Consider the following 14,722-nt stretch of genomic DNA (forward strand, 5'->3'; position numbering starts at 1 on the left):
CTTTCATTACACAGAACAGGGCGCGAGATGGAACTTGCATTCCACCACTCTGCTTTGTACACAGCCGGTGAATAGCCTTCAGATAGGGCTTTGTGGGAATGATTGTCAGTGGCTTAATGAGCGTCTTTGCCAAGCTAGAGGCTTTGGCAACATATGTGACTACAGTGGCTCCACTCCTGTCGGTCTGCAGCTCGTATGACACAACAAAGAACGTGTTCAGCTCTCTCAGATTTTTATCTCAGTCATGTTTGTCTTTGATTCTGGACGTTGCTACTACGAAAGGAGCGGATATTCATATCATGAGGACCAGAGCTGAGAATGTGAAGTCATGTAAGTATTCTATAGTGTCTGAAGACGTCTGTGAAGCTGTTGCAGCACATTTGGGTTAAGCGTGTTTTGATCTCTCCACGTGGAGGAAACACAAGTAGATTTTCTTCCTCTAAAAGTACAAAGGAAAATCACTGGCTAAGATTTGCATTGTAAATAGTTAAAGTGTTGTTTTCTTTCATAGTTATTTGGCATATGTAATACCTCACAATGCAGTTTATACTTAAAATTTATCGTGTATTTATCATAGGTTTCTCCGTGACCAAAGCTCAAAGCAAATCAGCATTACGTCACCATCATGCAACTCTAAATAATTGTCATAGATATAAATAACAGTTTTTTTTAGAATTAAAATGTTAACATCCTCTTAAAGCACTGTTTTCATGTGATTTCTGAAAAAACATCTCAGGAAGTTAATGATTCAATTGTGGATCAATCAAAAAGTGTTTTTTTATGATTGTTATAGAAGTTTTCTGGAAGCTGGTGAAAAGAGAACTCAGCAGCAGCTGAGGTTTTATGCAGCATATTTTAATGTAGACTTGATGCATCAAAGAGACCAGAAGATGGAACAATATACAAACTTTAACAGAGTAACATGAGACATTGTCAGCCCCAAGACTGAAGATGTCTCCCACAGCATCCCCATATATCTTCCTGTACTTGCATCACCTATTCTAACAGCAAGTCCATGAATGGCTAGAATTGCTGTCACTCTCTGTGTTTGCATCCTAGTGGATAATTAAGCCTAAAGTTTACATTCCTAAATCACATTGTGTCATTACATCTTGCCACTGATGAAATACGCAAAAGAGTTAGAGTTTGTGAGAGTTAAAGGTGATGTCTTTCTGTTCTGCACTTTATTAGATATGAAAGTCCCTCAACCTAGACACTAATATGCACTGTTGGTTGGTTCTTTATCTCTAACCTGACCTTTAGTACTGCTTGGTGTATCTGTTGAATTAGACAGGCACTATTCTCCTGTACATATGTAATGTCTAATATACAGTATAAACATAATAGTAGCATATACAGTAATGTGTGAGGATGGTCAAACATTTCTCCACAATGGGAGACAAGTGTGACAAGAGTAAAGCATCATCTGAAGTGTCTGGATCAGAAAATGTGGAACTTAACTACATTGGCATGTTTGCAAACAAATTTGACAATAGTTCTCAGTCATATGGAAATAGTCTTAATCTACTGCTTAAATCATCATTTGAGTAAATATTTGCAAGTAACTTGTATTATAGTCGATCATGAAAGGGTTAGGGGTTTCGATGGCACAAAAAATGAAGAAAAAAAAACATGGCATTGTGGAAGGTCGGCTTTTTCACTATTCTTATATTTCAAAGAAATAAAACATTTAAACAATGAATCCAGAAAATAATGGTCAAATGAGACTTTGGCTCTAAGTGAACACATGTTGCCTAGCAGTGATCTCAAACCAAAGCTCATCTTTTGTTCCACAGGATAATCACACACTCATTCCTTCAACCTTGTGAAGCAGGAAATTTCACTTTACTGAAACGCAGCTAACTAAAAGTGTGCTGTACATCACGTGTGTACGGTATGCAGGGACGGAAACATGCTTGTCACTCGCATCCGGATCTGTGTAAACTCTAAAAACTGTAAACATGCATTTCAAATAGCCTCTATTGTTTAATGACACGACCACTGGCCGGCGTTCTCTGTTGAAACAAATCACATGATCCAAATGTCACCACTTTCCTTTTAACACATTAAGAAGCCAAAGCAAAGCTGCATGGGAGGCTTCAGGAGTGTAGTGTGGGTCTGGTCCTGCTGAGGAGCACTGGCTGAGCTCAAAGCAGAGCAGACCACCTGCTTACAAAAGCTGCTGAATCTGTGATATATGTCCAAGGACTGAGCAAAGACTTGAAGTTTTTTACACACCCCTACATTTTTCAGGTTAGCACATGAACGTCTTATAGAAACAAAAATTTAAGTGTCAAGCCCTGGTATGTCTGGAAGGTTTCCAGAGCTCTCGCTTAGCAAATGCAGACTGTATTTACATTCGCTTTAAGTTCATTCTGCCACTGAGGTGTTTCTCCAAACACCAATTAGTTTTATTTAATAAGCCATTGACTGTCGATTGAATACTGGTAGTATGGAATATCTTTCTTCATCTGAATCTTGTGTTATCGAGGGAAAAGGAATAATTGCAAGACTAGCTAATGTAGTGTGTCTATAAGTGTAACCAAACAGATTTTCATGTTTCATTAAGAAATACTATTAGTCTTGGAAGCATCAAGCTTTAAGTGGTTGGTTGTTATAAAAGGATCACAATCTTAATGTAGCTGCAAAGACAGTGAGCCATATTTTTATTTAAAAAAGTGAAGTCAGTTAAGATGATATTGAAAACGTCACCCCTCTTTTTGTTATGTTGTTGCTGTTTTCTAACATGTGTTCTTGAATATCAAATAATGTCTATAAAGAATGAGAGCCCACTGTAAATACTGAGATTCTGCTTTGTCATATTTTAAAATCTTAAATCTTGATTGTCTTGAACTCATTCCAGTCGCCGGGTCTCAACATAACCTCATCTTGACCCTATTAAGAGATTGAGAGCCACAGGAACTGGGCCACATATCTGACAGCTGTGTCAAACAGCTTACCCAGGGTAACACTGTCCAGATGCTCTGCTGCAGCAGGGAACAGGAAATTCAAATGTCACAATACAGTCAGAGCAGAACCTATCATTTCACAGGCTGAAATTCAGATTTCTTCCTTGTATGGATATGAGACACCTGAAGGGGTTAAAAAGGTGGACGAGGCAGCACAGGTACAGTGTTTCTAGTGTGTGTGCTGTAGGGACATCAGAAATTCTAGGTAGTTGGCAGAAATAAATTGCTCCGGGGACTGATGGAGGTGAGGATTTGGGATATAAGGGCCATCTATCATGTCTTGCTGGGAGACAGTTGCGTCTGGGGTAATTTCCAGCATCAGTCAGACTGAGTGAATGGATGCGGAGAGGAGCTGGCTGTGTTAGTTCACGAAAAAAATAATATTCCAATCCCTGCAGTCCAACTCGCGAATTCATCTCTGTGCCAGCTACTCAGCGAGGATCACACACTAATGTGATTATTGTCCTGGGCGAGGGGGCACTCCTGTGGGACTTCAAAGAGAGCACATCAGAGGGAAAATGGAAAAAAAAGCTGTAAGCTGTGATGCAGACAGGTGCAGTGCACTTTTCCAAACCTTCTCCCTGCGCTCTAAACATATTAACAGGTTCAAAGAGAGGACTCTGAACTTTTCTGTTCTGTAGCTGTAGCCACAAACAGTGTGCAGGATTTATTATTATTATTTTCATGTCAGGTGACACGCTCTGGTGATCGGTTTGTACGGTGGCCTAGACGTCTCACACAAGCGCATTAATGGAAAACACGAATGCAAACGCCACAACATGAATGCAAAAGGCACACAGTGGAAACAGAACCACCACTGAAGGGAGGGATGACTGATGTTGACAATGAGCTTCCTAAAATGAGATCCATACTTCAGGTGTTAGGGTACAGGTGCTTAGATCAACCAAATGGTAAAAGTAAAAATGTCTGCGTTCTTCATTTGTGATGGAAGAAGAACACAACTGATGCTCCAAGCACCTGTACCCTCAGCCACAGTCAGTAACTCTGCTCGTTTCAGTGTGCGTTGTGGTGTTGCTTCCGTCGGTGGCTTTTGCATTCCTGTTTTTGCATTCGTGTTTTTGCATTCCTGTTTTTGCATTCGTGATTTTGCATTCGTGTTTTTGCTTTTGCATTCATGTTGAGGCTATTGCTTTTGTGTTTTCTGTTAATGCACTTGTGTGAGACGTCTCAGCCACCAAGAGTTTCATTCTGCGTATAAATTATGCAACAGGCCGGAATTTAAAAGTCACAATGGTGAGCTCTGATATGGAGAGAGCGCTGTAAGTTTCAGCTTGAATATTCACAGCAGAGTTTCATATTCAAACAGCTTTCAGACACACAAAAGAGCAGCTAATTAGAGGCTGGAGAAAGCCTTCGTGCTCTTTTGTTCATGAAAATCGTTTCGGAAAAATGCACATTATTGACGAGATACAAACCTCAATTGAAAAACCTCTTCACATTTTTTCCCCCCCCCACTTCATTTATGCACTTGTTCCAGCATGATGCCAGCTGCTGACATGACGATCCCACCATAGTACAGTGAGTCGTTACATAAGGCTGCAGGGTCACTGCGCATAATACGCAGTGGATCCCACTCTCTCCTTGAAGAAGGGGTTCACCAGGGGTCACGAGGGTCGTTCTTCATTAGTTCATAAAACACTGGGGGTCAGGAACCGAACAGTTCATCAGTGCAGCTGCTTTATATCTGTCTGCAACTGAGCCCCATTCCTCCACAACCTGAGCCTCTCCTCTTTCCTCGCTGCTTCATTTTTCATCCTCCTCCTGTCACTCCTTTCGCCCAGCTCCCGACCCTGTCCCCCGAGCATGCTAATGCCACAGGCCTCTGAAATTAATGGTGCGATAATGGAACTGTCATGCTCTCTGAAGTGCAGTCAAATTGAGCCCAATCTCAATTAGACAGGCATATTATCTAATATTGCTACCACTTCCTAATCTCATTTGGAGCCTTGTTGCTGTTTTTTTTTCTTTCTCGCCATTAATATTTTAATAATAGATGAAATGCATGGCCAAGCTTGTTGTAGAATGCTAAACGTGCTTAACATTGCCAAAGGTCAGGAAGGAACATAGTTTGAATTCTGAAGAGTAAGACGGGAAAACAAATATGAAAATACATAAATACAAAAAATAAGGTTTTGCCACTTGAGAGTATGTGTTTTCATAGAAAGCCAGACAGTGTGTCACATTTGCAAGCTAAATGAGCTACTGATTGGACAAAAAGAACAAACTGACGACCCTAATAAACTGTGCACTCATTACACACTTCAGAAGCAACGCAAGTCAATTACTGCTTAGTGTTAATCAGCTTGCTTCGTTGTTTTAATTGTTCTTGAATGATCAAATGGGAATCAGTGTGAAGGCATTATCAGGGCCGGGAGAGGGGAGCGTGGAGCCGCTGTCTTCCCATTGCAGGTCTTTAGCAAAGAGAATATTTTAATCCGGCCTGACAAGACGAGGATCTGCTTAATCCTATTACAGGCTTGCACATTAAACTACAGTAGGCTCACACTCTCTCTGCCCTGTTGTCTTTGTGTGAGAAAGCAGCAGATGGTTCCAGCTCAAGAGCTATAGACCTACTGTAGTGAACTTTGGCTGGTTGAGCCTGGACCCCACCCCCGTTACTAAACTACGCCGCATGGAGAATAATCAAGGAAGCAACTTGATGTGGTTTGTTTTTGTCTGTGAATTCTGACTCATGTGATCCTCGTATATAGTGTGTGATACATTTCAAATATTTGGGAATTTGTTGATGGGTAACAGTTGAGGTGTGATGCCAGAGCAGATGGCTGAACTATAGGAGTCCAGAAACAGACAGAACAGGCCTGTTGTGTGCCAGGGTAGCAGCCATTTTGACATGAAATAGTAGATGAACACAGGTGTTGACATTAATAAAGGTTTAGGTACGAGGGTTGATTAATTTAATTAATAACACTATTAACAAAATGGCTGATGTGAAGAATCTCTATTGTAGTAAGTCAGTGAATTCTGCTATTTCGTGATACAGTATCCAGTGTGAAGTGTGAAGAACAGCTTTTTTCTCTCTAAATTTGAGCTTCTCATTGACACCACAATTGAGTTTAAAGTTATAAAAATAAATAATTTTTACAATTAAATTGTATCTGCAACTTATTGGTGTCAGGCTGCTTTTTTCCATCCTTAAATATTTGTATTCCTTTTGTTTATCCAGTTCTGTTTTTCAGTTTTTCAGCATCTGTTGCGTGTTGGAAATATCAACATGGCCGCCCACTGTGAAGGTTATGATATTCCCTGCTCTATTCTCATGAGCTCACTCAGACATTTTCCAGACACTTTACGAGAGGCCTGGCAGGAAATGTTTCGGAAAATGTCCAGAGCAATGGACTCCAACAGCCCCTCCGCAACATTTCAGGAAAATGTCTGGATATCAGTGCATGTCTGAAAAAAAAGCTCAATAAAAAACAACAAAGCTGAAGTGGGGATGAGGAATATACAGTAAATGGTAAAACGCTGGTTGCCAAAGATAATTTTCTCAATAGAAAATTATGAATATACAGTAGACAAATTACTTTGTTGGCCAGATAGTTCAAGAACTTGCAGTCCACCAAGTATTAAAGGGTTGTTCTAGTCAGCAGAAAATTTTGATATCAGTAGTCCATATGGGAACGCATACATACCCCCCGAGGAAACTGCTCCTGTTGGCACAGAAAGTGACAGCTCACTCCTCAACAGTCACAACAACCCTTAATGTAAGGATCAGTCATGGATAAACAAGATGACAAGACGTGGGTGGTGCAGACGTTCTTTGGCTACATCAAGTGCAGTTTGCAGAGTTTCTCAGTGGATAAGACGCTTCCAAAAAGGGCTAATTAAAGGTCCAGTGTGTAAGATTTAGGTGAAAGGGATCTATTGGCAGAAATTGAATATAAAATAATCGTAGTTTTCACTACTGTATTATCATCTACTGACTCAAATCAAACACACTTTTTTTCTCTTAATTGTCTTGATTGTAGTTGGCACCAATTATGGCTGCAGCTGATGATCCCTTTTATTATCAATTATTCTGCTGATTTATTTTTCTGATTTATCTTAAAATGATTTTTTTTTTAAAACACTAATCGCAGATTCACTGTTCAACGTGGCATCTTTATACCCCTCCATAGATTTAGTTTGTAGTGTACTATTTTTGTATGACAGTTGACTGAAACAATAAACCAGTGACCAAAATGTTTTTTCCCTGATTGACGAGTTGATCACATGTTTAATCAATGGGTGTTAAGATATTAAGACTTGACTTGACACCAAACAGACCCAAGATACAAGACGGAATCTATGTTTGTTGTGAATGATAGAGAATTCATTCATATTGAGATACATATTGATATTGGTGATTCATATCAGTATTGACTACAAAAGTTATTCTGGCACCATTTTGTGCCATATTGCACATGTTTAACCCCATCCCACCAGCGCTGGGAGTTTGAAAAGTGTCTCTGTAGCTTTTTATTGTGACAAACACTTTAATGATGATGGGTAAAATTAGGTTACAGTGTCTTTGTGCAGAATTGGTCGACATTGGCAAATGAACCAACTTGGTCTTTTTGGTCTTGTTGATGAGGAGAAGGTTTGTCACAGAGTGCTCTACATCTGTCACTCAGACAGCTTTAAAGTATGGAGGCAGATTTTTACTTGGCCTACATTGCTTCAACTCCCACTTCTTGCCCCCTCCTGGGCTGAGCTTCTGTCCCCTCTGAGCCTTGGCTAAGTAAGGTTAGGGTTCATATTGGCCTTCCCACAGTGAGCGGCTTTTAACCTCCTGCCAGCTTCATCAATCTCGAGCTGGTGAGATCGCTGCTGAAAGGGGCGGGGATTAAAAACAGCCCTCGGTCTGTAAATCAGCCGAGCCGGAGGGGGGCCCCTCTTGAGTGTATCATATAGGTCCAATAGGCTCCATACCCTCTGACTTTAGTGTAGACATTGTTACTCGCAGCAGTTAAGCCCTGAGCGGACCTCCCTCAACCAGATGGCCGTGTTGGTTTCCAATAAATGTTTAATGAGGGGAGAACAAATTAAATCAAAAGGCAAATGATCAGGCACAGTTTGAACAAAGTGTAATCCATCTAAGGTGTTGTTAGGTTGGTAAAGGATTTTGGCCAGCACGGTCTAACAATGAGAACACATTGTCTAGTGGGAATTGTAATGCTCTCCTACTCCCTTTTCCACTTAACCAGGCCAATCTCACCAACAAAGCACAAACTAATTAGCAGAAAGCCCTTACCTTTTGATTTTAATCTCTGTTTAGCAACATGTGTAAATCCCCATGTTTGGGAAAGGCTGAAACAAAAGAAAAGCCTCAGGCAGTTCTGTGGATGACTTATAACTCTGACATCAGTGGGCATAAATTGTGATTGAGTGGGGCGGGTTTATATTACACGTAGCACCCTTGGATTCTCGAACCCTGATGGCGAAGCTGTCTGTGGGCGTGGCAGGGGTCACGAGTTGGTTCAAAAAGGTCAGTATTGAGTTGCAGACGGAGTTAATACCATTGCCATGAGGAATGGTTGGAACGTCAACGCATGTTCATCGTTCTCTGAATTAATGAAATCGACTCTTTTGTTCTCTGGTCAATTATTCAATTACATCTCTCGAACAGGAGTTTGACCTCGGTGTCACCCATTGAGTTTGGTTAGAGCAGCAGGAAGATGAGGAAAGAACGGGTGCTGAATTCAAACCGGCTCTTTTCTAGATGTCGCAGAGGTGGTTGAGCACCGCTACTGTTCAGCTCATATCTTAGTTATAACTGCTTGACTGTGTGTGTTTAACATTAATTGCGAGCCCTATCAACACTAATTCGGTGATTGCAATTACTGGATTTCCTTACCTTGTAATGCAGATCCTTGCATGTTCAAACATTTATGTTTAATAAGCACTGACTTAAAAGAAGAAAATCCCTGCAGAGCAACAGAATAATGATTCTATGTTTTTGATATTATTTGTTTATTTTGTTTTTTGTGGTGTATGTTAAACTGTTAAGCTAATTACTATGACATGACCTACTGAGCTGGGTCACAGCCAACACAAGGAAGACTAATGAGCTGACACCCCACAGGGTATACACTGCACAGACACTGAAATTCCCATACATCGTTCTCTTTCGTGCTCCTCCCTGCTCCGGTCCCGCACTCCCGACCAATCATGTGCTCATTATGGTCCACACTCTGGTCTGTTAGCTGCAAGATGATCTGTACTCTGCAGCTTGTCAGTGTGTGTGTGTGTGTGTGTGCGTGTGTGTGTGTGTGTGTGTGTGTGTGTGTGTGTGTGTGCGCGTGTGTGTGCACAGCTCACTCTGTCTGACTCCTAACTATGTTCACCATTTATGCCTCACATCCCTCAGGCAGCAGTGTTTGCTGCAATGACAGATAAACATGTAGCCGCATTGTTAATCTCTTTGAGTCATTGTTATCAGAATCGTGCAGGCGCTGATCAAAACAGCATTGTGATTAAATCGGCCAAATAGTCTTAACTCTGATGGTAATTTTGATTTCAATCTTGGCTCTGTTTCTTTCCTTCAGTGATGTTGAACATCTGCCATGTACTAATAAATCCACAGGCTCCTTCATTTGCTTATTTATTTATTCCCACTGTCGCATATAAAATGCACATTTCAAAATACACACTTCCACTGACATCAAACTACCAAACAATTTGAGTCCCAGGGGGAGGGGGTGTGATGTGAGGCTTCAATGTGAATATTTCTTTGTCACAGTAAAACCTGAAGTAGCGCACAGAGCCCCTGTCGATGCAAATGAAAATGTGCGGTGTGCCAGGTTATGCCTGGCTGAGCAGGGAGCAGTCAGGCTCCCAGTCACATGGGATTTGTTGTGTTTGGGGTTTGCCTTTCTGTCTGCCAGCGCGTGGGTGGATTCATGGGGCCTTCTCCGTCTGTGCTACTCTCACAGGTACAGCATCTTTCAGCGCACCAGAGAAATGAACTGAGGACGCAGAGGAGAGAACACGCGTTTCCTGAGGACATCTGAGATTTACAGTGAAACCATGAGGTCGCAGAGGAGCCTGGGAGTGGTCGCCGTGCTGGGCTTGATCAGCTGGTTTTGTGCCTTATATACGACTACTGCCATTGACATCCCTATGGAGGGTGAGTGCTGACTTTGTACTATAGCAAAACATTCATTCACACATAGGAGGCTGGTTTCAATCACTACTGCAGTTAAAGAGGCAGTTCCTTTAGATGACAAAAATATATTTTTATTACACAGTTAACAGTTTTTCCAGTTTTAAATGATTTAAAACATTATTATTTATTTTTGTTGTAGCCAGATGTACAAAGACATTTTATTTGAAATGATCACATTGTTGTTGAATTTGTTAAATTGTAAAGATTATAACACCGCAGACAAAATTTCATCCACTTACATTTAATTATGGATCTGAGAAATCATGTTTTTGTGTCACTATTTGATTGAACCAACCCTTTAAATCATGTTTTTTTTACACTGTAAAAAGTGTAAGCTGGTTTCACTTAACTTTAGCTATTTTAATGATCTAAGCGCAGGGTGTAAAGTGCATGGTGCAATGGCCTTTATGGTGTGTCCAAATCAGCTCTGTCTACTTAATGCTGGGAAAAGGTCACTGTGCCAGATGCATGGTTAAAATAAATGGTGGTACTGTATGTTTTGGGGCCCAACATGCAATAAACCAAATATAGCGCCATCTCCCATTCCCTTTAGCAGTCAGGTGTGTTTGCAGGTGCTGGTGCAGGGACCCTTTTTTTCCACCATTGAACTAACAGCACATGGACACTGTAAACAAAATGTGTTGTATTTATGTAACAAGTGTTCAAACAACACTGCAATATCTTTTTCGTATATTTGCATAAAAAAGAAGAGCAGAAAAAGAGTTTTAGGTGTGACAGGCACATTGATCATTTTAAATGAATGCACCTTAATCATTAAAAACATGTTGTCGTGTTAGACACCTGTGAGAGATGGACGTACAGTTTGCAAGTGACAAAAGTAACATTTGACAAGTTTACATTGAAGGTATTTTGTTCATTTGTTTTCAAGCGATGACATCAGTAACTTATGTACCAAAATTCTTGCTGACTTTCCTAACTGCTGTTCTGACTTGAGTTCACGTGAAATGAGTTTGGAAGTAAATTTTTTGTTTTTCAAACGCGCAATCGCATTTTGCTGGTTGAAGATAGCAATGAACCTACAACGCACCTGACCGCACCTCATTTGAAGATGGCCATTGGTCTGTTGATGTCAATGTAGTGTCCACAACTTGTTTCTGCAGTAATATATGTACTAAACATCTTTAAAAGACATAAACAAAGATGCATAGTAAAAGATCTGATTTCCAACAGTTTCTGGATCTATCTGCATTCAGGGAACACTGCAGTGAACTGATACTAATCATAATTTCAAGTCAGAGGAATTACATTTATACATTTATATTCACGACTCAAAGAAAGTGATTTCTGAAGTAGAGGACCCAGTGGAATATATAAACAAGGAAAGGTTAAGTGTGAGGAGTCGCACAAATCTTTATTCACTTCTACAGAGAATGTGTTCTTGGTTTAACTTGAATAATTTAGAGGCAAATAAATCACACCACAGAGAGCTGTTACAGTCATCAAGTATTCTGTGAAGGCAATAAATCGACAGTCATTATCTTGCTTGAATGAGACTGCTTTTGTGTCGTCGGTATGTTTCCCAGTTTTACTGCAAAAAATGTATCAACCGTCTACCTCTAAATTATTCAGAGATATGTCTTAAAAGCTTGATAAAGAACACTTCAAGAAGGTTTTCTGAAAAGGCAGAAGGCTCAGTAATATTGTTTTAATTCATTCTTTTGTTTGGCATCACCAATGTGTATGTGCTTGAAAAGGTTTGTGTACAGAGAGTACTTGTGACGAGGCTGTTTTTTGTGTTGTTTATTTCCCCCTGCTGCCGTGGATTGTGCAGTTTTAGGTCATGTAAACAGTAAGTTCATTCTGCCGCTCTGTAGCTGGTGTTAGTGATGACCTCAGCTCTCTCTCAGTTCATCTCCTCGCTCGCTGACTCACAGCATCAGTCCTGACTCCGTAACAATACAGTGATTGTAGCTTCTATGACTCATTGCATTTGCATTTCCTTTATACTTATTCATACTACAGTCATACATGACATGCTGTGTGTTTTCCATTCTCACCATGTGTTTCAGTGTTGTCATCATAAGATCATATGAGACTGAGTCAAGAGTTTTATGCCCAAAATAGAAACAATCCAACAAGTTGGCTAATTCATAAATGCCAAACTCTCGACTATATTGACAAAGTTATTTGTTTGTTCTGTTTTGGGATAGAACTCTGCATAAAATGTCTTTTTGGTTTAAACATGTTAGTCCAGTGGTTTCCAACCTGAGTTTGCAAGATAAATCTAAGTGCTTAGAAGGAAAAGTCTGTTACCTCAAAGCAAAAACTGGTTCAATTTGTAAAATTGGAGACTCTCAATTGACTGTAGGTGATACAGTGTGATACACTGGCAACCTGTCCAGGATGTACCCCGCCTATCACCCAACGCCAGCTGGGATTGGCTCCAGCTCCCCCTGCATCCTTTAAAGGATAAAAGCAGTATGGATAATGGATGGATGGAAAATCCTATATGTGTTTTTCTTGTGAGTTATAGGACATTTTTACTGCCTCAGGCTTTAGTAGTCCTTCAAACGTAAGAATAGCTTGAATGTCAGTCGGCACAGGGCATACCTCCGCCACAGCCGAACAGTCCTACACATGATTGTGTGGTTGTTATAGCAGATATATAGAAGAGAAATGCTGATGTAAGTGCTGCTGATGTCCTGAGTACTTTTAACTACTACTACTGATGAAGTGGAACTTACCATTGTTGCGTTGTTGCGTTTAATGTGAGGTGCAACATGATATACATATGTTTTTCCACTTATAACTGTCAGTTGTAGCTTTTAAGCCTTGTTTTTCACATAGTGGTTGAAAAAAATCTACCTCCTATAAAAAAAAATATATAAAAATGGTAAAATCTGCAAGATTCTGATTTTTGACCAGATCTGCACCAAATTCAACCGTCTAAATATGTATGTTTTTCAAGAGAGATCTATGAATTCTGGATCCATCCCTTCATTCAAATCTACAACAAAAGGTTCCAGGTTCCAGGCTCCATCCCTCCACCAAGTTGAATGGAAATCTAACAAACAAAAAAACAGACAGACAGGTGAAAACATAACCTCCTTGGAAGAAGTAAAGTTCTGCTGAACTTCACACACTGAGGCCTTATAACCTTTGATAAGGGGGGGTCACCAGAGGGCATTGCTCTGTGTAAGGACTCACGGTGGCAAAAGGTTGGAGACCACTGCTGTAGTATCATGTTTCATATGACATAGTTTTGAATAGAGTTCTGTATTCAGGCCTGTGTTGTGCTTCTCACATTTCCATGCTTGTCTGCTTGTTTGTTGCCCAGTTGAGCAGCTGCCCACCATCACAGATCAGTCGCCCAACACTGTCATCGCCTTCCCTTTTGACGAGAGCTTCCCCGTGACGTGCGAAGCCAAAGGGAATCCCGAGCCAGAGTGAGTACAGAACCTCACACCGCTCCAGACCGGGGAGGAGGCGAGGATGGAGAGCTTGTTAGCAGCCAAACAGACACCAACAACAAACAACAACAACAACAGTTGGCCGTTGACATGATGTGCTATATTTTGTTGCTCTGAATCTGTGCACCATCTTTGGAAAGTGAGCATGATGAAAGTCTAAGCTGTTAAGACTTGACATTTCAATACTGGCTTTCTTTATGTAGATTCAGATGGACAAAGAATGGCGTGGAATTTGACCCCTTCCTCGACCCCCGGTTGATGAAAGAAGAGAATTCTGGGACCTTTGTGATACCCAATAATGGGAACCTTACAGAGTACCAGGGAATCTATCGCTGTTACGCTTCAAATAAACGGGGGACCGCCATATCGGAGGAGATTGAGTTCTATGTGCCCAGTGAGTAACATACATCCATGTGTGTGTGAGCAGGGTGCTCCATTACAGTGCTTTTCAAAGTGATTCAGGACCAGCAGCCCTATGTAATGACTGCACTGCTCCGTTGTGAGCTTTTCATTGTATTTGACATGGCAGAAAGTCATTGAGGTTGACGTGCGCCCCGCCCCTCACAGCATCTCATCTGTAACTCTGCACTGGAGAAATCCTCACATGATCCAGCCTCTCCATCCCTTTACCACATTTTTATTTTGGTTCCCAAGCACAGTACATAATCTACCCCCCCAAAAAAGAAAAAAAAAATCCAGAACAGGGATTTTGACTAAGATTGGCTGAGCGTCAACCACTCTGCAGTGGGAACAAGCCTAAACAAGTGTCTTAGTGATGTCTCTTTTGTTTCTTAAGGCCAAGAACTGAAATACATCCCACAGAATTCAATCTTCTAAATGTTACAGACAGAGCACAGGAAGCAGGCCCCACACAGAATTCATAAAGTATATTACTGCCATCTACTGGAGTGCAGGAGAACTAAAGAGATTAGTTGATTCATTCTTGTCTGACTTCATCTACTGACTCTGTGTGCGTAATGTCTTTAATGTAGATGTTCCAAAGTTTCCGAAAGAAACACTGGACCCTGTGGTGGTGGAGGAAGGCCAGGCTTTTACTTTACAGTGTGACCCACCTAAAGGAATCCCACCTCTGCAGATCTACTGGATGACGATCAGTAAGTGATACCTTTTTAATT

General features: G+C 40.8%; 1 protein-coding gene across 16 annotated transcripts in view; it reads left to right on the forward strand.

The window, feature by feature from the left end:
- chl1b (cell adhesion molecule L1-like b) overlaps window positions 1–14,722 on the forward strand; it is a 70,486-nt gene that overhangs the window by 27,053 nt on the left and 28,711 nt on the right. For 13 of the 16 annotated variants that reach the window (XM_069512815.1, XM_069512866.1, XM_069512847.1 and 10 more), the window contains exons 2-6: window positions 9,923–10,116; window positions 11,948–11,965; window positions 13,454–13,562; window positions 13,790–13,980; window positions 14,579–14,701. In XM_069512815.1, the coding sequence (XP_069368916.1) occupies window positions 10,017–10,116; window positions 11,948–11,965; window positions 13,454–13,562; window positions 13,790–13,980; window positions 14,579–14,701 (541 nt within the window). In that variant the 5' untranslated portion in view covers window positions 9,923–10,016. Of the gene's footprint in view, window positions 1–128; window positions 331–9,922; window positions 10,117–11,947; window positions 11,966–13,453; window positions 13,563–13,789; window positions 13,981–14,578; window positions 14,702–14,722 lie in introns of those variants that run through there. The other 3 variants (XM_069512827.1, XM_069512852.1, XM_069512819.1) reach the window with 2 other exon arrangements.

Source organism: Paralichthys olivaceus, chromosome 2, assembly GCF_024713975.1.
Source record: "Paralichthys olivaceus isolate ysfri-2021 chromosome 2, ASM2471397v2, whole genome shotgun sequence".
NCBI lineage: Eukaryota > Metazoa > Chordata > Actinopteri > Pleuronectiformes > Paralichthyidae > Paralichthys > Paralichthys olivaceus.